Source organism: Chrysochloris asiatica, unplaced genomic scaffold (assembly GCF_000296735.1).
Source record: "Chrysochloris asiatica unplaced genomic scaffold, ChrAsi1.0 scaffold00136, whole genome shotgun sequence".
NCBI classification, from domain to species: Eukaryota; Metazoa; Chordata; class Mammalia; order Afrosoricida; family Chrysochloridae; genus Chrysochloris; species Chrysochloris asiatica.
The window spans coordinates 5,362,652-5,386,470 of NW_006408654.1; the positions used below are offsets into that span (position 1 = coordinate 5,362,652).

The 23,819-nt window shown below is 37.7% G+C and overlaps 1 protein-coding gene across 1 annotated transcript in view; it reads left to right on the plus strand.

Annotated features, from left to right (window-relative positions):
* LOC102830756 (chromosome unknown open reading frame, human C3orf58) overlaps nt 1-23,052 on the plus strand; it is a 29,669-nt gene extending 6,617 nt beyond the window's left edge. Inside the window, exons 2-3 of the mRNA XM_006869863.1 lie at nt 18,403-18,706; nt 22,721-23,052. Of these exons, the coding sequence (XP_006869925.1) occupies nt 18,403-18,706; nt 22,721-23,052 (636 nt within the window). The remainder of the gene's footprint in view (nt 1-18,402; nt 18,707-22,720) is intronic.
* The last annotated feature ends 767 nt before the right edge of the window (nt 23,053-23,819 follow it).

A 23,819-nucleotide genomic window follows, 5' to 3' on the forward strand; every position in this document is an offset into this window, starting at 1 on the left:
GAGTGCATCCTTTGGACTCAGGGTCCTTGTACTGTGAGGCTCCTAGATCCAGGAAATGATTGATGTTGAGATACCTGGAGCTATCTCCAATTCTGTTGGGTATGCAGAATGCACTGGACTGTCAAGTCAGTGTGACCTGCAAGGTCGGCCTTTCAAGCTTACCAGCTGTTCCTCTGGAACCCTATACAGGGCCGCTGTGGGTCAGAACCAACTTGACGGCACTGAACAACAACATACAGATGCTTAGAGATGATGGGGACCTTTTTCTGGAGCTGGCACTCTGAATTCAGACTCCTAGTCTCCTAAATTGTGACAGAATAAATTACTGTTTGTTAAGGCCGGCAATCCTCATATATTTTTGTTATAGTTCCCAGTAGTATACTTTATCTGATACATTGATTTAGACACTTTCTTATTCTAATCTTTTGTTTTTTTTCCTCCTCAGTTTCACTGATACTGTGACCCTCGAAAATATTTCACAAGAAAACAAAAATAATAGTAAAGCAAATCTTTGTATTTAGATCCAAAAGTGGAGGGAAACTTTTGTTTTGGAAAGTCCTTATGAAATTATCACTTCAGAATCAGTGAAACAAAACCGTTTATTCACAACCCTGGCCTGGGTTTTAAATTTGCTTATGGATCTTGTGACCAGTTTTGTTTTTTGTTGTCTTCTAGTTACTTTCTTATTTCTAATGCATGGTCAACACATATTTCTCAGGCATCTTTGTAGGACTAGAAAATTTTGTTTTCTTGGGGCGTCTTCCCTTATGAGGCACTGTAGGATAAACATTGGACCTGCAAGGTCGGCGGTTCAAATCTGCCAGCAGCACTTCGGAAACTCTAAACAGGGTTGTTATGATTTGGAACTGACTCAACGGCACTAAACAACAAAAACTTGCTGGACATAAGAGGTCAGTTCTCAGGGTGTCATTGACATGGTGTTTGGTCTGTTGTTCTTATGGTTTGTGGCAGAGGTGGGGAACATCCAGCCAAATCGCAGGCCTTATAATCATTTGAAATCATTTGGTCTGGCCCTGTCAAGACAGCCTCAGTTCATCTTTTGGGGGAACACAGTTCAATCCATAACACTTACTATATTGGATGTAGGTAAAAGCATATGAATGAATAATTACAATCAGTATAGCATACTATTAGGAGCCTTGGTAGCGAAGTGGATTACAACCTGGGCCACTAACCGCAGTCAAGTCTTCCCATTGCTATGTGGTAGAAAGATGAGGTTTTCTGCTCCTGTCAAGATTTTACAACCTGCGAAACCCTATAGGATATGAGTCGGAACTGATTTCAATAGCACACAGCCATTACCACATTAGCGTAATGTTGTTAAGTGCCATTGAGTCAGTTCCGACCTATAGCAACCATGCACAGGGTTTCTGATAAGTGACTGGTGAATTTGAACTGCCAACCTTTCAATTCAAACCAAGTGTTTATCCCACAACACCACACCAGGACTCCTCCATAGCATAATTGTTGTGAAGTGCCATCGAGTGAGTCATTTCCCATAGCATAATAAACCCTACAAAAAAGGTATATGTATTGTGTTAGATGACCCATTTAGGGAGAGACATCTGTGTGTATCAGGATGCAGGTGGGTACTGGGGAAGATTTTAAAGTGGAATTGAATTCTGAAGAATGAATAGGTTTGCAAATAAGTTTTTTAAATCAGTCACATGAGGATCCTAATAGATAATAGATTGACTGAAAGATTAAGGAAGATAGTATTATACAGTTAATGTATGCCAGCTGTCTTTAATTGTAAAGTTTTCTATAGTGCATTGCTGTGATTATTTGCCGTAGAGTTGGTTCTTACTCATAGTGACCCTATGCACAATTATTGTTATGTTTGAATCCATCCTTGCTATCACTGTGTCAGTCCATCTTGTTGGGGGAGGGGGTCTTCCTTTTCTTCATTGACCCTGCACTTTACCAAGCACCATATCTTTCTGTAGGGACTGATCCACTTGACAGTATGTGTAAAGAATAGGAATTGAAGTCTCACCATCCTCACCTCTAGGAAGCATTATGGCTATACTTCTTCTAAGTCAGCTTGTATGTTTTCTGGCAATCCATGATACTTTACATAATCTTCTACAACAGCATAGTTCAAATGCATTGATTCTTCTATGATCTTCCTTATTCATTGTCCAACTTTCACATGCATATAAGGCAAATGAAAATAGCCTGACTTGGGTCTGGCACACCTTTGCCATTGTACTTCAACACTTTGAAAAGAGATTTTGTGCAGAAGATTTGCATAATGCAATACATTGTTTGATTTCTTGAGTGTTGCTTGTGGATCCAAGCAAAATGAAGTCATTGAGAATGTCAGTCTTGTTTTCATTACATTGAGGTGCAATCCATACCTAAGACTGTAGTTTTGATCTCCATGAGTAAGTACTTAAAATCCTCTTTGCTTCCAACAGTCAAATTTGTGTCCATCTGCATTGTTGTTCTTGTTAAGCGCAGTTGAGTCTGGTCCAACTCATAGTGAACCCTGTATAGAGTTTCCAAGTAGCAGGCAGTGAGTTTGAGCTGTTGACTTTATAGTTCAAGCCAACCTTGTAGTCCAGTGCTTCATCCAACAGCACCACACCAGGACTCCTGTATCTGCATTAAAGTGCCATCTCTCTGGAGCAGTCTTACTCTTTTTCTTGGACTCTCCACTTTATCAAATATGATATCCTTCTTCAGTGACTGGTGTCTCTGAATATGTTTGAAGTATGCAAGATGAAGTCTGGCCATCTTGGCTTCCAAGGAGCACTCTGGCTGTACTTCTTCCAATACAGACCTATTTGTTCTTTTGGTAGACGATGGTACTTTGAATGTTTTCCTTCCAACACAATAACTCAAATGCATCAATTTTTCTATAGTCTTCTTTATTCACTGTCCAACTTTAGTGTACATATGAGGTCATTGAAAATACCATGGCTTGGATCAGGCCCACTGTAGTCCTCAAACTCTGACATCTTTACTCTTCAACACCTTAAAGAGGTCTTGGCAGAAGATTTGCCCAGTGCAGTAAGTCATTTGATTTCTTGACTGTTTCCGGGAGTGTTGATGGTTGATCTGAGCAAAATGAAGTCTATGACAACTTCAGTCTTTTCTCTATTTGTATAGATGTTGTTTTTATTGGCCCAGTGGTGAGGATTTTTGTCTTCATTATAGTGAGGTGCAACCCATACAGCAGAAGGCTGTGGTCTTTGATCTTCATCAGTAAGTGTATTTTAAGTCCTCTTCACTTTCAACAAGCAGGTTGTTAATGAGTCTTCCTCCAATTCTGATGCCATGTTTTTCCTCATATAATCCAGCTTCTCAGATTATTTACTCAGCATAAAAATTGAATAAATATGGCAAAAGAATACAACCCTGGTACACACTTTCCCTAATTTTAAACCATTCAGTGTTACCTTGGTCTGTTTAAACAGCTGCTTCTTGGTCTATGTACAGGTTCCTAATGAGCACAATTAAGTGTTCCAGAATACTTATACATCACAATGTTGTCCATAGCTTGTAATAATCCACACAATCAAAATCCTTTGCGTGGTCAATGAAGCACAGGTAAACATCGTTCTGGTATTCTCTGCTTTCAGCCAAGATCCATCTGACATCAGCAGTGATAGCCCTCTTTCCACATCCTCTTTTGAAACTAACTTGAACCTCTGGAAGTTCTCTTTCAATGTATGGTTACAGCCGCTTCTGTATTATCTTTATTAAAACTTTACTCATGTGGGATATCAATGATTATTGTCTGATGATTTCTGCATTCTGTGGGGTCACCTCTCTTTGGAATGGGCACAAATATGGATTTCTTCCAGTCAGTTGGCAGGTAGTTGTCTTCCAGATTTCATGGCATAGATGAGTGAGTGCCTCCAATGCACCATCAGTTTGTTTAAAAAAAATTCAGTTTGTAGGCCATCAATTCCCAGTGCCTTGTTCTTTGCCAGTGCCTTCAATGCACCTTGGACTTCTTCCTTCAGTATTGTTGGCTCTTGATCATATGCTACCCCTTGAAATGGTTGAACACTGACCTTTTTTGGGGGGTGGGGTGGGGTGGGGTGGGGTAACAGGACTCTATTCCTTTCATCTTCTTTTGATGCTTTCTGCATCATTCAGTGTTTTGCCTATAGATTCCTTCACAGTTCCCTCAGCTTGAGAACTGCTGATTTTTGTTTACTAACTACAGGTATTTGCACGTTATTAAATATTTGACTTTGTCTTTTCAAGCTGACCTTTAAAATTTTCTGTTCAGCTCTTATACCTCCTCACTTCTTCAGTTGCTTTTGCATCTCTATGCTGGAGAGCAAGTTTCAGTCTCTTCTGATCTTTTCCTTGCCTCTTGTCTTCTCAACAACCTTTTTCTTTCTTCCTGTATGATGTTCTGGATGTCATCCCACAACTCTTCTCCTCTTTGATCTTTAGTGTCTAAAGCATCAAATCTGTTCTTTAAGTCATCTCTAAATTTAGGTGGGATACGTTCAGAGTCATATTTTGACGGCTCTCATGGACTTGTTTTAATTTTCATCACCTTCAGCCTAAACTTGCATATGAGCAATTGATGTTCTACCATCAGTTTGCTTTCTGTGTATTCCATCTGGTGAGATCCTTGACTATATAGTAGTCTTTTATGTTGTTTATAAAAGGTCATTGCAAGTCATTGGTCTTGCAAAATTCTATCATGTGACCTGCAGCATAATTTCTATCACCAAGACCATATTTTCCAACTACTGATCCTTCCTCTTTGTTTTCAACCTTTGCATTCCAGTTGCCAGTAATCATCAGTACATCTTAAGTGCATGTTTGTTCAGTTTCAGACTGAAGAAGTTGTTGTTATTGTTGGTGTGCCCTAGAGTTGGTTCCAACTTGTAGCACCACTCTACAGTGTTTCCAAGGCTGAAAATCTTTACGGGAATAGAAAGCCTCATTTTTCTCCCATGGAACAGCTGGTAGTTTTGAACTGCTGACCTTGAAGTTAGCTGCCCAATTTGTAACCACTATGTTACCAGAGCTCCTTGAAGAAGCTGGTAGAATTCTTCAATTTCATCAACACTGGCTTTAGTGGTTTGTGAGCAAATTTGAATAATAGTAGTAGTAACTGGTCTTCCTTGTTGTTATTGTTGTTGTTAAGTGTAGTTGAGTCAGTTCCGAACTATAGCGACCATGTATAAGGTTTCCGAGGAGCAGCTGGTGTGAGTGTGAATAGCCACCCTGCAGTTCTAACAGTTTTGCCGTCTGGTGCATTAACCCACAGCACCACACTAGGACTCATAGGCTTGTATATATTATCCTATCACAGACAGCGTTGTACCTCATGACTGATCTTGATATGTTCTTTTTGTTGTTGAATGTGACACCATTCCATTACAATTTGTTATTCCCAGCATAGTAAACCATGTGATTGTCAGATTCAGAATGGCTAATACCAGTCCATTTCAGTTCGCTAATGTCTAAGATACCTGTGTTTATATGTTCCATTTCATTTTTAAGAGAAAAAGCTGTAAAGGTCCATTAATAATCAGATCATGAAATGTATGAAGTATGAGTCTAGGAAATTTTGAAATTGCCACAAATGAAATGGAATGTATAATAAACATTGATATCCTAGTCATTAGTGACTGAAATGTACTGCTATTGGCCCCACCTCACAGATGTATAAGGAGCTTTGGTAATGTAATGGTTACAAATTGGACTGCAAACCACAAGATCAGCAGTTCGAAACTACCAGCTGTTCTGTGGGAAAAAGATGAGGTGTTCTGCTCCCGTAAAGATTTACAGCCTCAGAAACCCTGTACAGGGTTGCTGTGAGTCGGAATCGACTCCACAGCACACAACCACCACCAGCCATAGACGTATACATAACAAACCACCCAGTAACAGCATGGTATACTTTCTTCGGTGACACATTCTCTAGCCTCAAATCAAAAACATTGAAGTAATTAAAAGCATCTTTGCTCATAACTCTGTAAAACTAGAAATCAATAACAGAATGAACAAGGGAAAAATTAAACATGTGGCACTGTAGGATGAGCACTGGACCTCAGGGTCTGTTTGAACTGCAAAGTCAGCAATTCAAACTCATCAGCCCCTCTTTGGAATCCCTGAACAGGGTCATTATGAGTCAGAACCAACTCAAGAGCATTAAACAACAACACTCAGAAATTACTGGGTAATGTGGTTGGTGGTTATATGCTGTGGAATCGGATCTGATTCATAAGTGACCCTGTGGTAGTATTTCCAAAGGTTACAAGTCTTCATAGGAGCAGAAAGCCTCATCTTTCTCTGGCGGAGTGGCTAGTAGATTCAAACTGCTGACCTTGTAGTTAGCAGTCCAACTTGTAACTCAACTCGGCTACCAGGGCAGAAATTTTAATTAAAACTTTTAAATTCTTAAATGAGAATGAAAACACAACATACCAAAACCTTCTCAACACAGCAAAAGCTGTGCTAAAAGAATTTATACTAATAAATGCAAATATCAAAAAAGGAGAAGGGCAGAAGCCAGGGGGCTATGTGGCTGATTGGCCATGTGCCTGTGGGCATAACTGAGAAGAGGCTATCCTCAGCAAAGAACTGTATCCTGAGCATTTCTGGGTTTGAATTATAACCTGTTATCTTCCTTAATAAACCTATGTTGTTGTTGTCAAGTGCCATCAGGTTGGTTTTAACCCATAGCAACCCTCTATAGGGTTTCTGGAAGGTGACTAGTGGGTTTGAACTGCCAGCCATTAGGTTAGTAGTGCAGTATTTATCCTATAGTGACACACCAGGACTCCAGTAATCCCATAATCATAAAAAAAAGAAGGGCCAAAGTCAATAGTTTAACTCAAAGGAATAGAAAAGCAGTAGCAAACAGTCCACAATCACCATAATAAAGGAAGTACTAAAGATCAGAGCAAAAAGAAATAGAAAACAGAAAAGCAGTAAAAAGAATCAGAAAGACTAGGCATTGGATCTTTGAGAAAGGATCAATTAATTTGACAAACCACTGGCCAAACTGACAAAGGGAAAAAGGAGAAGATTCAAATAACCAAAATAAGAAGTGAGATGGGTATCTTTTATCTAATGTTGCTGTAATAGAAACACTACCAAGTGCATGACTTTAACAACTGGAAATTTATTCCCTCACAGATCAGGAGGCTAGAAGTTCAAATTCAGAGTGCTGGCTCTAAGGGAAGGCTTTCTCATTTTTGGCTCTGGGGAAAGATCCTTGTTTCCTTTCAGTCTCTGTAGGCCCAGCATTCCTTGGAGATCTCCATACATCTTGTCATTTGGCATCCCCTGGATCCAGGAGCTTAGCAGTGCAGGGACCCCAGGATCAAAAGATGCACTCCACACATGGTACTTCTGTTTTGGTGGCAGTAAGTCCCTCTGAGTTCAGGTCACTTTTCTCTCCTTGGTTTCCGATATAATCTAATCCTGTAGATTGCATACGACCTTATTAACATCAAATCATATCATGGGATGATTGCATTATATTAGATTTTATCATGGGAAATATTGAAACAAGATGAAGATTACCAGAATATTGTCAGATGTAGTGTTGGAAGATGAGCCCCTCAGGTTGGAAGATACTCGAAATATGACTGGGGAACACATGCCTTCACCAAAGTAGAGTAGATCATAATAATGTGAATAGAGTAAAAGTTTTCTGGGCCTTCATTTGCTGATGGGGCATACAAAATGAGGAAAAACAGCTGTAAACATCAATAATCAGAACTTGGAATCTACAAAGTATGAAACTAGGAAAATTGGAAATTATAAAAAATTAAATGCAATGTCTAAACATTGATATCCTGGGCATCAGTGAGTTGAGATGCACTAGTATTGACCATTTTGAATCTGACAGTTAAATGGTTTACTAATCTGGGAATGACAAATTGAAGAGGAATGGTGTCGCATTCATCATCAAAAGAAAATACCATGATCAGTCTTAAAGTACAATGCTGACTGTGATAGAGTAATATCCATGTGCCTATAAGGAAGTTCAGTTAATGTGACTATTGCTCAAATTTAAAAACTACTAAAGCCAGTGCTGATGAAATTGAAGAATTGTACCAAATTCTTCAGTCTGACATTGAATAAACATGCACTCAAGGTGTATTGATAATTACTGGTGATTGGAATGCAAAGGTTGAAAACAAAGAGGAAGGATCAGTAGTTAGAAAATACGGTCTTGCTGACAGAAATGATGCTGCAGGTCACAGCATAAAAGACATGATAGAATTTTGAAAGACTTGCAAATACTTTTTATAAAAAACAGCATAAAAGACGACTATACACCTGGACCTCACCAGATGGAATACACAGAAAGCAAACTGATGGTGGAACATAAATTGCTTATATGCAGGTTCAGGCTGAAGGTGATGAAAATTAAAACAAGTCCACTAGAGCCAAAATATGGCTTTGAACATATCCCACCTAAATTTAGAGATGACCCAAAGAACAGATTTGGTGCCATAGACACTAAAGACAAAGACTAGAAGAGCTGTGGACCATACAGAACATCTATACAGGACAAAAGAAAAAAGTCATTAAGAAAAGAAAGAAGGAAAAGGCCAAAATGGATGTCAGAAGAGACATTGAAGCATGTTCTCAAGTGTAATGATGTTAAAGCAAATGGAAGAAGTAGGGAAATAAAAGAGCTAACAGAAAATTTCAATGGTCAGCTCGAAAAGACAAACTCAGATATAACAAAAGTGCAACTACCTGGAGTTAGAAATAAAGGGAAGAACACACTTGAGCATTTCTCAAGGTTGACAGAATCTGTGGGCAAAGTATTGAATGATGCTGAAAGCATCAAAAGAAGATGAAAGAAATACACAGTCACTGTGCCAAAAAGAAGTGGTCATTATTCTACCAATTCAAGAGGTAGCATATGATCAAGAGCCAATAATACTGAAGGAAGTGGTCCAAGGTGCATTGAAGGCACTGACAAAGAGCGAGGCACTGGAAATTGAAATCTTTAAACAAACTGATGCGGCACTAGAGGTACTCACTCATCTATGCCAAGAAATTTGGAAGACAATTATCTGGTCAACTGACTGGAAGAAAGAGATTGGTATTTGTGCCCATTCCAAAGAGAGGTGACCCAGAGGAATGCAGAAATCATCAGAAATTATCATTAATATCGCGTGCAAGTAAAATTTAAAAAAAAAGATAATCCAAAAATGACAAATCCTACATTGACAGAAAACTCAGAGTGTTCAGGCTGGATTCAGATGAGGACCTGGAATGAGGGATATCATTGCTGATGGGTCTTGGTTGAAAGCAGGGAATACCAGAACAATGTTTACCTGGGCATTATTGACAACACAAAGGCTTTTGATTGTGTAAATCATGACAAGCTATGTACAACATTGCAGAGAATGAGTATTCTTGAATACTTAATTGTGTTAATGAAAAAACTGTACACAGACCTAGAGATAGTTATTCGAACAGAACAAGAGAACACCAAATAATTTAAAATTAGGAAAGGTGTGTGCCAGGATTATATTTTTTCACCATACTTTTTCAGTCTATATGCTGAACAAATAATCTGCAAAACTGGATTATATGAAGAAAAATGTGGCTTCAGGATTGGAGGAAGATTCGTGAACAACCTGCAGTATGCAGTTGATATAAATTAGCTTACTGAACATGAAGAGAACTTAAAATGTTTACAGATGAAGATCAGAGACCATAGCCTTTGATATGGGTTGCCCCTCAATGTAAAGAAAACAAAAATCCTTACCACTGGACGAGTAAACAAAATCCATATAAATAGAGAAAAGATTTAAAGTTTTCAAAGACCTCATTTTGCTCAGATAAACCATCAATGCATTCAGAAACAGTAGTCAAGAAATAAACGATGTCTTGCATTAGGCAGATATTCTGCACAAAACCTCTTTTTTTTAGATATCAGTTTGAGAACTAAGGTACACCTAATCCAAGCCATGGTATTTTCAGTAACCTCATAAGCAGGTGAAAGGTGGACAGTGAATAAGGAAGACCGTAAAAGAATTGATGATTTTGAGTTATGGTGTTGGAGGAGAATATTGAAAGTGTCATAGGCTGCCAAAAGAACAAACAGATCTGTGTTGGAAGAAGTGCAGTCAGAGTGCTCCTTGGAGGCCAGGGTGGCCAAACTTGTCTCTTATACTTCAGACATATTATCAGGAGGGACCAATCCCTGGAGAAGGATATCATGTTTGGTAAAGTGGAGCATTGAAAAATAAAAGATGATTTGCAGTGAGGTGGATTGGCACAGTGGCAGAAGCATTTGGCTCAGGCATAGCAACAATAGTGAAATTGGCTCAGGTCTGCGCAGTGTTGCATTCTGTTGTGCATAGGGTCATTATACATTGGTACCCACTTGATGGCACTTAACAACAGCAACAACAACAACTGTGAACCACCTGAGGACCCAGGCCCAGCCACATTGATACAAAACCTTAACTGTCATAATGATAGAAATTATCATAGAGCTGACTGAGATAAAAAGTCATAACAAAACATGAAAATTTATACTCCAACAAATTTGACCAAGAAGGGACCTATTTCTAGAAACACAGTACCTACCTAAATTGCCATAAATAGATATAGAAAATTGGAACATACCAAGGACAAAACAAATTTTAAAATGTTATAACACCCCCTTCATCCCACAAGACCCTGTCTAGGCAACTTCAGTGGAGAATTCTACCAAACATTCAAAGAAAAGTTGACACCAATTCTACTCAAACTGTTAACAGAACATAGAGAAGGAAGCAATACTTCCTGATTCATTCTATGAGCCTGTTATAAGCATACCCAACAGGGAATGACACCACATTTCTCATTAATATAGATACAAAAATTCTTGAAATACTAGCAGGATTCAAATATAGATATATGTATGTATGTATGTGTGTATGTATGTGTATATATATATATATATATATGTTATCCATCATGATCAAGTACTGTTCATACCTAGGAAGCAAGGATGGGTTTTTGTTGTTGTTAGGTGCCATAAAGTCAGTACCGACTCATAGCAACCCTATGCATAACAAAAACGAAACACTGTCTGGTCCTGGGCCAACAATCTCACGATTGTTGCGACACTTGAGCCCATTGAAGCTGCCATATTGCCATCCATCTCGCTGGGGTTCATCCTCTTTTTCTCTGACCCTCCACCTTACCAAACATGAATCCTTCTTCAGTGACTGATCCTTCCTGACAATATGTCTGAAGTATGAGAAATGAAGTTTGGCCATCCTGGCCTCTAAGGCGCATCTGGCTGCACTTCTTCCAACATGCATCTGTTAGTTCTTTTGGCAGCCCATGGTACTTTCAATACTCTCCTCCAACACCATAACTCAGAAGCATCAGTTCTTCTATGGTCTTCTTTATTCACTGTCCAGCATTCGCATGCATAAGAGATTATTGAAAATATCATAGCTTGGGTCACGTGCACCTTAGTCCTCAAGCTGAGATCTTTGCTCTTCAACACATTAAAAAGGTCTTGAGCAGCAGATTTGCCTAATGCAATACGTCGTTTGATTTCTTTACTGCTGCTTCCATAAATGTTGATAGTTGATCCAAGAATGAAGTCCTTGACAACTTCAGTCTTTTCTCCGTTGATAAGAATGTTGTTTGTAGGTCCATTGGTGAAGTCATAAACTGTCATTCATGAGTAATGTGCTCCCTTAAACAACAAATTATATGAGATCAGTCAACAATTGCCAAAAAGCAAAGATAAGTTGCTTTCTCCTTCAAAGAGGAAGAAAGGAAGTTAGATCAATGGAAACAAAAACAGAACGGAAATAATGAAAATGTAAAAATGTTCCTCAGAAACACAATGGGAATGATGAGAATTTGCAAAAATCAAAACTATGGCTTGGAACAATTAGCATAAAAATTGTTAAAGGGAAGTTTAAGTTTCTTTGTAAACGTTCTTTTGAAACACAATAAAATACTATTGTAAAAAAATAAAAAGGGAAATAGGAATCTGTTGCATAAGAAGTACGATAATAAACTGATATTGTAGGAAAACATGGTTTGTAATAATTCAGTAATACAAAATCTCAAAGTTTAATCCTATTTAATACATTCATGATATTACAAAAACAGAGGTTACGTCTAGTTGGTTTATGTTTATCCTTAGACTGTGAGGTAGAACTTTAAACGATTTGTTATCAGATGTAGGTGTGATGACTTTGGATCTTATTCATATTTTTTCTTCCCAGTTCTCTTTTAAGTTTATAACTTTGACATGGAGGGTTTCTGACGAGAATTGTGTGGGATTGCTCAACAGTGCTAAGAACTGATCAGTGTGCCCTTGGGATACAATAAAGATGACAAGCCAGGGCACAGTTTTTATGGCCTTTGCTTTCTGTGACATTGGGCATGAGCAAGCAAGCAAATAATCAAAGGAACAAAGTAGTAGCAGATGGTAAATACTATATAGAGAAAAGAATTGGGATAGGGGTCAAGATACTAAAGTATCTTGGTAGTCAGAGAGAGTGACATTTTGGCAGAATGATGATAAAACCCAATTGCCTGAAAACAGGCAAACGTGGCATGGCAAATCCAGAATCTCAAAGCAGGATCCAAACAGGAGTAGGAAACCATGGTAGAATATTGATGCCAGAGAATGCCAGATTCTGTATAGCCTTTTGCAGCCCATTCTTGGTGGTGGTGGTGGTGTGCTGTGGAGTTGGTTCTGACTCATGGCAACTCTGCATAGGGTTTCCAAGACAATAAATCTTTATGGGAGCAGAAAGCCTCATCTTTCTCCCATGGAACAGCTGGTAGTTTCGAACTGCTGACCTTGAGGTTAGCAGCCCAACTTGTAACCACTGTACTGCTAGAATTTTATTCTCAGAGCAATGGGATGTAATAGAAATGTTTTTCAGCAGGCCTGGTTTGTGGAGAATGGCTTTTAAGGACAAGACAGGAATCAAGGAGCATTCTGGAGTAATTTATGGGAGACAACTTGAGGATTTAAGATTTGCAGTAGAGGTTAAGAAAACTCAATTCCAATATATTTTGGAGAATAGCTAACAAGGCATACTGATGGGTTATGGGATGAGGGAAATAAAAAAATAAAGTGTTAGCTTCTGGTTTTTGATCTGAGCAGCTGAGTGAATGATGCTGTTACTTAAGATGAGCAAGCCTAAAAGAGAACCAAGTTTGTGAGCAGGAACCAAGAGTTTTGTTTTGACTATATGAAGTTTAAGGCAACAGCAAGGATTCAAATATGCTTAAACAAAACTTCGAATATTTATTAGATACCATGGTCCTGGTATGACTTTGTAGGATAAGCATGGAACTGCTAACCCCACGGCAAGCAGTTCAAACCCACCAACTACTCCTTGGAAACAATATATGGAGTCTCTGTGAAGTGGAACTGACTCAAAGGCACTTGACAACAACATCATGTTAACTGTGGAAGTCTTGTGTTTTTCTTACCTGTTGCAATCGGGTTTTGATGCTAACGCATAGCAACTCTATAGGCTAAGGGTAGAACTGCTCCCAAAGGGTTCTCAAGGCTGTAATCTCTATGGAAGCAGACTGGCATATCTTTCTCTCACAAAACATCTGATGGGTTTGATTTGCCAGTTTATTAGTTAGCAAACGAGCATTTAATCACTGTGCCACCAGAGCTCCTGTTCTGAAGGACTGTGTTAAATCTGTTGTGTTTTAAAGGAACCAGGGAAATTAGTATTGTTTGACTTGTCATACTATTTAAGGAAATCAGATCTTGTCTAAGAGAAGTCAGGTAGCATTCTAAGGTCATTGGGTCCAAAAGAAATTGATTATATCTTTTTTATATCTTTCAGAGTTTTCATTGGGAGTAAATGCTTTTGTATGGTGTTTGGGAGCATTTATTTCAATTTAGCAGTATATTACTTAGGCATATATTTGACTTTAGTAATGTAGATCACATTTGTGTTGTAAGTGGGTTATAAGAAAGCAACAGTTGAGATGTAAAATTTGATCCAAATGATTTAAGGAAGCATTTCTTAAACTATTTATTCTAATAACTGATTTATTTCTATTAAACTTGGGTAAATTTTTTTGTTGATATGTTTTGACATTGGTTTCCAATTTTAGATACAGCTGTTAGACATGATAGTCAGTGAAATAACATAACCTTGTTATTTTCAAGGCATTGCTTAATGTTGTTGGAATTTGAGGTGGGTGGAAAATGGCATTCAAAAGATTATTTCATGAGATAAATGGCAAATTTCCCAAGACTTGAAAATATTAAGATTGTTAAGGTCCTGAAGTGTCTGGATTTGGGCCACTAGCCACTACTTGGCAGTATAACATCAAGAAGCTAAGGTCAGAGAAAAATTTTAATCAAAATTCGGTAACCATTTAATCATTCCCAGTAATTTTACTGTATTCCCCGCCCCCCCACCCCAGACAGTTCACAAAACTGTGAACACATTAGTCTATCACCAGTGCAGTTGACTAATCTCTGAACAGCTGTTGTAACATGCGTTACTACAGTGGGATTTCATTCAAATGTGAGCTTTTAAAAATAATTTTAAAACTTAGCAAACTTTTAAGTATTTTCTGTGCTTTTGACAACGTTTACTTTCTCAATTTTACATTTGTTTATTTTGGGGCAGAAATTTGTATTCTGTAAGGAAATCTAATAACCAGATTTTAGAGTGTATGCTTTGATCATTAGTAGATTTTCTTTTGAAGTTAATTTGTGTTTATATTAGGAATGTTTTCCTTTTTTAAGGAGTGAAAGTTTTCTTGTTCTGTGTAAAGATTGGATAAATAAAAGATTGGATTATAGAATATTGTGTGTTTCTTATATGAAACGAATTGTGATTTAAATTTAGTAGGCAGTCCTACTTTTACTATAAATAGAAAAAGGTAATATAACACAGCATTTCTAAAGTTGGCCTCAGTTTAATCAGTCTTATATCACTCTTTGCAATTGAATAATTAAGTAAAACCTAAAGGGCAGTACTGCACTGTGTATCTTTACTTTGTAGATCGTAGGTTACACAGTCATGAATTATAGAATAAATTGGCCATATTATTAATCTACAGGATGGTGGCTGTTGGTCAAAGAATAATATTTTAATATTTGAAACACATGTTTTTTCATATCACATAGACCACATTGAGGAATTTTGTATTTTGTTTTGTAATACCAAACATGATTCTGGTCCCTATTTCCCTCTACATTCTCATTATCCTTAGCCATTTTCCCCCTCACTCATTTCCCTGAAGCTTCCCCCACCCCAGTTTTGAGAAGACAGTTTCTGACTCTACCATGTGCTTAGAACATTCTTTCTGCCCCCTCCCAGCATGTCTAATACTACACTCATCCTTTAGATCTCAGGCTAAGCAGTTCTTTAGAGAGACTGCTCTTTACCATGCAATCTAAAATAGGTCCCAGCACTCCTTTCTCAGCATACTATGTTTCTCTAATTTGTAACTGTAAGTTCATTTTTTGTATGTTTATGTATTTAATAACTGACTTCCCGACTCAGACTGAAAAGGTTCCTTGAGGATAGAGACTATGTTTTATTTACAACTGTTTACTTAGCATTTCATGGGAGAGCTAAGCTTTTTTTTAATTCAAAATTTATATTCTTTTCATTCCACATTAGCCCTGTCATTGCCTTTTTACTCCAGCTGCTTTAAAAGTCATTGGAATGTGGATTAATCTGCAATCCCTACCTTAATTCCAGAATTTAGAAACACAAAAACAAAACAAAACAAAAAACTATAGAAAAAGAGGGTTTTTCAGACTTTTTAAATAACAAACTTGAATTGATGGAAGGCAAATTCTGTGTTTTATTTATCCCACTTAGGGGGAATAATCATTTGCAGCACTAAGTGCTTGGGGATGCTGCTCTAAGCACTACTGGGGACATGGTATTAATAGCATGTAGAATGTGTACTGCTACCTTGCTGAATTATGAGAAATTCTGTATTCTGGAATATAAAGAGAGTATATTGAGAGATTAAATTATGGAGTTTTGCTTTCATTTCTCTAAGGGATTTCAAGGATCGACACAATTATTCATAGAATCCATTTGACTCTGGCAAAATGAATTATGCATGACCTGGCTTTGACTGTAGGATAAGCACTGGACACGCCTAATCAAAAGGTCTATGGTTCAAATCCACCAGGTGCTCCCCAAAACCTATGCAGGTTGCATATACATCGGAAATGACTTTATAGCACTTAACAAAACAAAGTTTGGTGACTAATCTATACATTCCAATGTAAACCTCAGCAATAGACTTCTCATTCTACTTACTGTGTTTTATGAACTCTGGGAGCTTGTTAATCAGGAAGTAAGGTTTTGTTTCCCTTATTGCTTAATATATTTTGTAAATTCAGGCTGTAACTTCTTAAAATTGTGTCTCTCAGAACTCTGCTTAATTGGTAATTTGATTCTCAGATGGGATTACTTTAAGACTTACAATTAAAAATATTTTGGCTTTGAGCATGGTTTGTGTTTTTTTTTTTTTTTTTTTTTAACTACAGTGTTAGCAGAGGAACTCTGTTTCTTCCACTCATGAAACCTGACTTGTTTTGATTGTTGTTAAGTGCCATCTGATTGGTTCCGACTTGTAGCAACCCTGTATAGAGCTTCTGAGGAATGGCTAGTGGGTTTGAACAGTCAATCTTGTGTTTAATAGTCCAGTGCTTATCCTACAGCACCACAGTAGGACTCCAACTATTTTGATTGGACAATTAAAAAATTTAATTTTTGTTAAAACAGCAGTAAATTCATTTATTAAAGTTCTTCCAAAGATTAGGTTGCAAACTGAAAGAATTATAGCTCTTTGCTATGACGCATAACAGGATTTCAGTTAACATTGTCAGATAACACTGTATTAATATAAAGTTGCTAAATATGATGTTGTTCCTATATTTTACCGTCTTCTCCTAGGGACTTCGAGTAATGAAGTGTAGTTTTGACTGTCGTTTGCCAGTTGGATAGGCTCCAAAAACAAGGAGGCATTTGTACATGTGCAGATGTTGGCAGGGTTCCCTTTTCTCCTCTTGTCAAAGACCATTTTATTTTTACAAAGATATGTTTGTATCTGTTCTACAATATGGCGTGCAAAAATCTACCAGTCATGTATTGGGGAGCTTTTCGTTTTACTGTTTTGCATGGCAAACTATGTCTCTTATTTACTTGTTTTATGCTTTCTGTTTCTTACGTTGGGAACTTTATACATAAATGCTAATGGGAAAATGTTTAATCTTTTATAGTCATTTTGTTTAAATCTTCAGGATTGTGTAGGTAGTAGGAAGTTGAACTAAATATTAAGTTTTAAGTTGGGAGAAAAAGTTGAAGCCCTTGTGTGAAGCTTCAGGATAGACACCTTCAGACCTACCAGCCACTACTTCAAAACCGTATATACAGGGTTCCTCTGATCAGAACCAACTCAACAACACTAGCAACAGCTTACATATTTATATATATAGCAATCTGTCTATTTCATAATGCTTACAAAGAAAGCCCCAGGTACTGATTTCCAAAGCAACAGCAGGTAGGGTATCTAAAATAAAGTTGAGTTCGTTATCACAATATAAGGATTCGTGTACCATATCTACATTTTTTATTTTTGTAATAAATTAGTTCTATCACAGAATTACAGATATTAAAGTTTAAAAAAAAATAGGTGCTGGGATTATTGATGAAATTTAACTTTAAAAGATCCTTAAATTTTAAAGTTGATAAAAATTTAAATCTAAGGATATTATTCAGTTTTAATGATTTTTAAAAGTTGGGATTAAAACGCTACTTTCATTCTCCTTCAGTAGTTAAATAAACAGCATCCTCTCATAATTTTGTTTTTCCTAGTGGGGAGAATGACTCTTAAAGCACCTCCTTCTATTCATGTGATCTTATCCAAGAAGTTGTTTAAAACATTATTTCTCAGTCATTTTGTACTCCAGTGCTCATTTTGTAGTCATAGGTTTTAGCACTGGTTGTTGTAGTTGTTAAGTGCTGTTGGTTCCAAATCATAGTGACCCCAGATACTGTTTGTTGTTGTTAAGTGCCTTGAGGTTGATTCCAAATTCATAAGGTGAAGAGCAACTGATGGGTTTAGCTCACTGTTATTAATCAGTTTAGCACAAATGCCTGGGGCCATAAATATTTTCTGGTTGATAGATTTGTCTACTCTAAAGAAAGGATTGGGTGGTCCCCAAGAAGGATTGCTGAAAGTCAAGATGAACTAAAGTATAAAGTCTCTTATATTTGGTAATTAAGGTGTTTTGTCTTTTATAGATCGATTTGGTCTTGAACTTTTGATAAGCAAGACTTTGGTGCTCATTCCTAGTAGAAATCTCTACTAGGAGGATCTAGGGAATAGAGTTAGGATATCTTAATCAGAATCTCTCATAATATTAAGATAATTTTTTTGTAGAGTTTTCCATCTGATGAAGGTTGGCCATTTGCAAAATATCTTGGAGCTTGTGGAAGAATGGTGGCTGTAAATTATGTTGGAGAAGAGCTGTGGAGTTATTTTAATGCACCATGGGAAAAACGAGTTGACCTTGCTTGGCAATTAATGGAAATAGCAGAGCAGCTTACAAACAATGACTTTGAATTTGCACTCTACCTCCTGGATGTCAGCTTTGACAATTTTGCAGTTGGTCCTAGAGATGGGAAGGTAATCATTGTGGATGCAGAAAATGTTTTGGTTGCTGACAAACGATTAATTAGACAAAGTAAGTATATAACTTTCAGAGTTATTTTTTATTTGATACTCATTTTTTCCTGTCAAGTAATGTTTACATCCATTATGGAGCAAGCTTTTAATTTCCTCCTTAAATGATTTGGCAGCTTTTCTTTGCTTTATTTGACTAATACCAGTAAACAAACATGGTACTTGTACTCTTAGTCAACACTGTTTCTCTGTATGAGGAGACTTCAAAAAGTTTGTGGAAAATTCCATTGTCTTTTAATTCCATTTGTCCATGAACTTTTTGAAGCCCCTTGAGTTCTGTAGTTTAGGAGTCTTCAAGCAGAATCAAGTTTACATAGTTAAAGCCTGCCAGAGAGACTGCCCTGCCCTGGTGGAGCTCTTCTTGTATTACACTGTGGAGAATGCTATAGTTGGTCCCTACAATGATGGATTTGTTTTTGTTTATACTCATATGAATAAACCCCTAGTACTGCAGATCTGATTAGGTTTGACATTCTGATTATTACATCTCGCCCAAAACCTTGATTTTCAAAGCCTAGGTAGGCAGTGTCTCAAGTGTTCTGAATTTTAGTATCAGCAGCAAAGCCTGTAGTTCCCTAACCAGTCTAGTCCAAAAGAAAAACTGAAGGGTTACACTTTCATGGTGAGAGTTTTTTTTTTGCTCTTCACCCCTCCCTTTCAAAGGATCTTGTGATGAGACCAAAGATTTATGACATCTGGAGAATGCAGTGAATGTGAGAGTACATTAGGTTGACACATCATTGTTGTATTTTAATTTGAGTCTGTTAAATACTTGATTTCCCCCAGTCCCTTGTTCTGATTCCATATCCAGAAAACAGCTTTCTGGTTATTCATCAGCATGTCATGTGGCCCTGTACAGGGAGTTGGACACTCTCCTCCCATGTGCCATTATTCCGCATGTGCCTCTCAATCCATCTGTGACTGGTGCGGCAGTTTGCACCATGAGTTTTTTATAAGTACAGTTTTTTGGGTTTTTTTTTAAGTGTATTCAGAGAATTGTGCAATTTGCCTAAACTTTAAATTTTCATTCTGGTTAAAAAAAATTTTTTTTTTTTTTAACCTTCCAATTCATTTTATGCAAACAGTTTTGGAACACATGGTATACTTTTATACCAACTGATTACTCACTCCAAGTGGATCTGACCATGTGGCTTCTGCATTCTTGATTTCATCTTGTGACCATTGCTTTAGTGCTACTGGTCAGTTCTTTTCAGATTCAGATATCTCATGGTGGGGCTGTCTAAATGGCCTTGCAGCAGAAAGATTTGGCTTCTTTTATTTTCTCTTTCCAATAGTTTACTTTTTTCTTCAAATAAACTGAGGTTTAGCTGTAGAAATTCCCTCAGTGTCCTTTGCCTTACCAACTAACCTAGTTAAAATAGCACCCATGTACTCTTCATCTTCAGACATATTACATCCATCCTTCTTTGACAACTTGTTGCATCTGTTATCTTCTTTAACTCCCCCCTTAAAATCTAAGTACACCCATAAAAAGTATATAAGACTCATTCCTGCTTTAAAAACATGAACAGTATCCAACTATTACTTGAAATTATTATTGTGTCTCCTGCTTTTCATTGTCTCTTAACTATTTTAGAAGTGTTGCTTACTCAATTTTCCTCTGTTTCCTGAAGCTCCATACATTCTTCAAACCCATTGAAACCTGACCTAGATGTCTGCCTTGCTGTTGTTGTTAGGTGAAATCCTGTTGGTTCTGACTCATAGGGACCCTATATGCGACCGAATGAAACACTGCCAGTTCCTGTGCCAACTTCATACTTGTTATATTTGAATCCTTTGTTGTTAACATTGCTGTTGTGAGGTGCCATCAAGTCGGAACTGACTCATAGCGACCCCATGCACAGCAGAACGAAACAATGTCCGATCCTGGGCCAACCTCACTGCTGCTGCCACACTTGACGCCATCAATAATGCCACTTGACCGATCCATCTCATTGGGGGTCTTCCTCTTTTTCTCTGACCCTCCATCTTACCAAGCATGATAGCCTTCTCCAGCAACTGTTCCCTCCTGACAATATGTCCAAAGTATGAGAGACGAAGTTTGGCCATCTTGGCTTCTAAGGAGCACTCTGACTGTACTTCTTCCAAAACAGATCTATTGGTTCTTTTGGCAGTCCGTGGCACTTTTAGTATTCTCCTCCAACACCGCAATTCAAAGGCATCAATTCTTCTACAATCTTCCTTATTCACTGTCCAGCTTTCGCATGCATATGAGCTTATTGAAAATACCATGGCTTGGGTCAGGTGCACCTTAGTCTTCAAGGTGACATCTTAGCTCTTCAACACTTTAAAAAGTTCCTGTGCAGCTAACAGTAGTAACCGTATATGGTTGGCAAACTTGTGATAATGACTCTAAAGAGTAGCAGCTTCTTACAATTCTTCTTCCCTTTGGCTTCCTTTAACTACTTTCATAGCTTCCAAAAGGGACTTTTCCTGACTACCGTATCTAGCAGTGTTGTTGTTGTTGTTGACTGCTGTCGAGGTGGCTCTGACCCATAGTGACCCTGTATAGGGTTTCTGAGGAGGAGCTGGTGAGCTTGAACTGCCGACCTTATAGTTCAAATGGCTTTATCGTCTGGCACAAAACCAGGATAACAGAAGAGAGGGTTGTTTCCTTTATATACCTTCTACTGTAGAAACTACTGTTCCTTTGTAGCATTTTCCACAATTTATGGTAGATGTTTATTGATTTATTTACTTGATAATCTGTTTCACACATTGAGGGGATAGACCATATCAATTAATGATTTTATACCCCTGCTTGCCATGGAGTAAATATTCTAATAATTATTTATTAAATGAATGAGTTGCTTTTATTTCTTTCACTGGTGACTTCCCTGCCAACCGATTAAATCGCAAGGAGCTACCCAATTAATTAGTCCCCCTTTTCTTAACCCCTTCTTTGCTTTTAACCATAAGAATCACTTGGGAATCTTGTTAAAATGTAGATTTGATTCATTTTATATCATCTGTATATCTGGTGTAGAAATGCAAATTCTCAGCAGGAGGGTCAAACCCAAATGAATTACTTCAAGGCCCTGCTTGCAACACCCTTTCCTATACTAGTTCATTCATGACCTTGATTTCATCAAGCATACATATGCTGATGGTTTCTAAAAAGATGTGTGCTATATCTCTCTGAGCTCAAAGTCATAAGTTCTAAATCTATATTTCTTAGACTTCTAGTTACATACTTAGAGTTGCATATATAACATATCCCCAAGAACAACTTAGATCCTTTACATTTACTTTCTTAATCCCCTGCCCTCCTCCTCACATGCTAAACCACATCCCTTTAATAGTGTCTACCTGATAATCTAATCACACTTTAAAACTGTAATCATATAATCACTTGTTAATTTTTTTCTGAGCTATATCTCCGCTCTGGCTTTTCTTTCTGGTCTTTCTTTAGTTGCCCTTACCATCTTTGTCTCTTCAGTCTTCAGCCCAGAGAGATCTTTCTGTAAAACCAATCATGGTCATGACCTCAAAAACCTGTTTCTGTAGCCTACTCTTAAGTCCTTTCCAGGTACTTGTCTCACACTCCAGTGAACTTCTCAGGGTTGATTCAACTAGCTGGGCCAATTCCTTAGTCCAAGTCTTGGTTTGAAAGCAGAAATGAATTTGCTCCCATTTCTTTTCAGCAGACTTGCTCATCTTTTCAAACCTGTATCAGATGTTCTCCTTTGTGTGTGGCCTCAGGCAGGGGGCCGCTTCCTCTGTAACCCTATAGCATGTGCCACTTTCCATGGATAATAGAATTCTCTGTAAGACCAAACACTTAAGCAGTAGAGACCATGTCTGGTCCTGCCTGGCTCTGGTGGGCACTCAGTAAATGTTTATGTGAATTAATATAGTTAGATGTTTAAAATTATAATACAGTTTCTAAGAGCAAATTCTGTTACGTTAATTAGTGATGTGTTTTACTTTGGGAAGAAATGAGAACTCTATTTTTAAATGTAATTTTATTTTTCTGTTTTCTCCCCTTTCACAGATAAACCTGAAAACTGGGATGTATGGTATGAAAGCAAATTCGATGATTGTGATAAGGAGGCTTGCTTATCATTTTCAAAAGAAATTCTTTGTGCTCGTGCCACTGTGGACCACAATTACTATGCCGTTTGTCAGAACCTCTTATCCAGGCATGCCACCTGGCGTGGCACTTCTGGAGGACTCCTTCATGACCCACCAAGTGAAATTGCCAAAGATGGCCGCCTAGAGGCCTTGCTAGATGAGTGTGCCAACCCAAAGAAACGTTACGGCAGATTCCAGGCAGCAAAGGAACTGCGAGAGTATCTAGCACAATTAAGTAACAACGTGAGGTAGTTTATGGTGAACTTCCTTTGATCTTTTCTCCATTTTAATAGCACTGGCGAAAACTAATCCACCAAAAACTCTCTGGAAAAACAAAATCGGGAGGTGGTACATTCAGAGGATGATAAACTTGCACTGATAGAACTCATGTTAACATCCATCAAAATAAGACATTGCTTCAAAAATTACATGATGCTTCTGCAAATAAATATGTTGTTACATTTTGGAAACCTGAGCTGTCATTGAATGCTTTGCCCCCTGAATGCCTGAGTGGATTTAATGAATATTGTCAAGCAGTTGGAAATGAGTCTGATAGTTACATGGCTTGTGTATCAAAGGGTACTTGGTACTTGACATAGTTTGCATTAGTCTCATGATTTTGTGAATCTCTTATATTTACTTTGAATGTCAAATAAGATTGGCCTGTTTTATAGGCCACCTTTTCTTCTGACATAGGGTTTCTCCCCATTTTTATGTGTTTTGGGTTTTTTCTTTGGTGTTTTTTTTTTAACTTTTTTTAATTGTACACATTCAGGTTATTGTCTGCCATTTATGGTTTGCTTAGTTTTCATTAAGTACTATGTGGTACGTATTTACTGTTAGGGCAGGAGTCTTTTCCCCCCTGAAAGCTGAATACTTTTTTATGTAAATACTTGTCCCCAGCCCGCTTGCCCTCTGTGGTTTCACCATTGCATGAGATTATTTCAGGTTATTTAACAGTTACATCCCTCTATGCCAGTAATTATTATTGTACTATCAACATGAAGTTTGGCATAGGT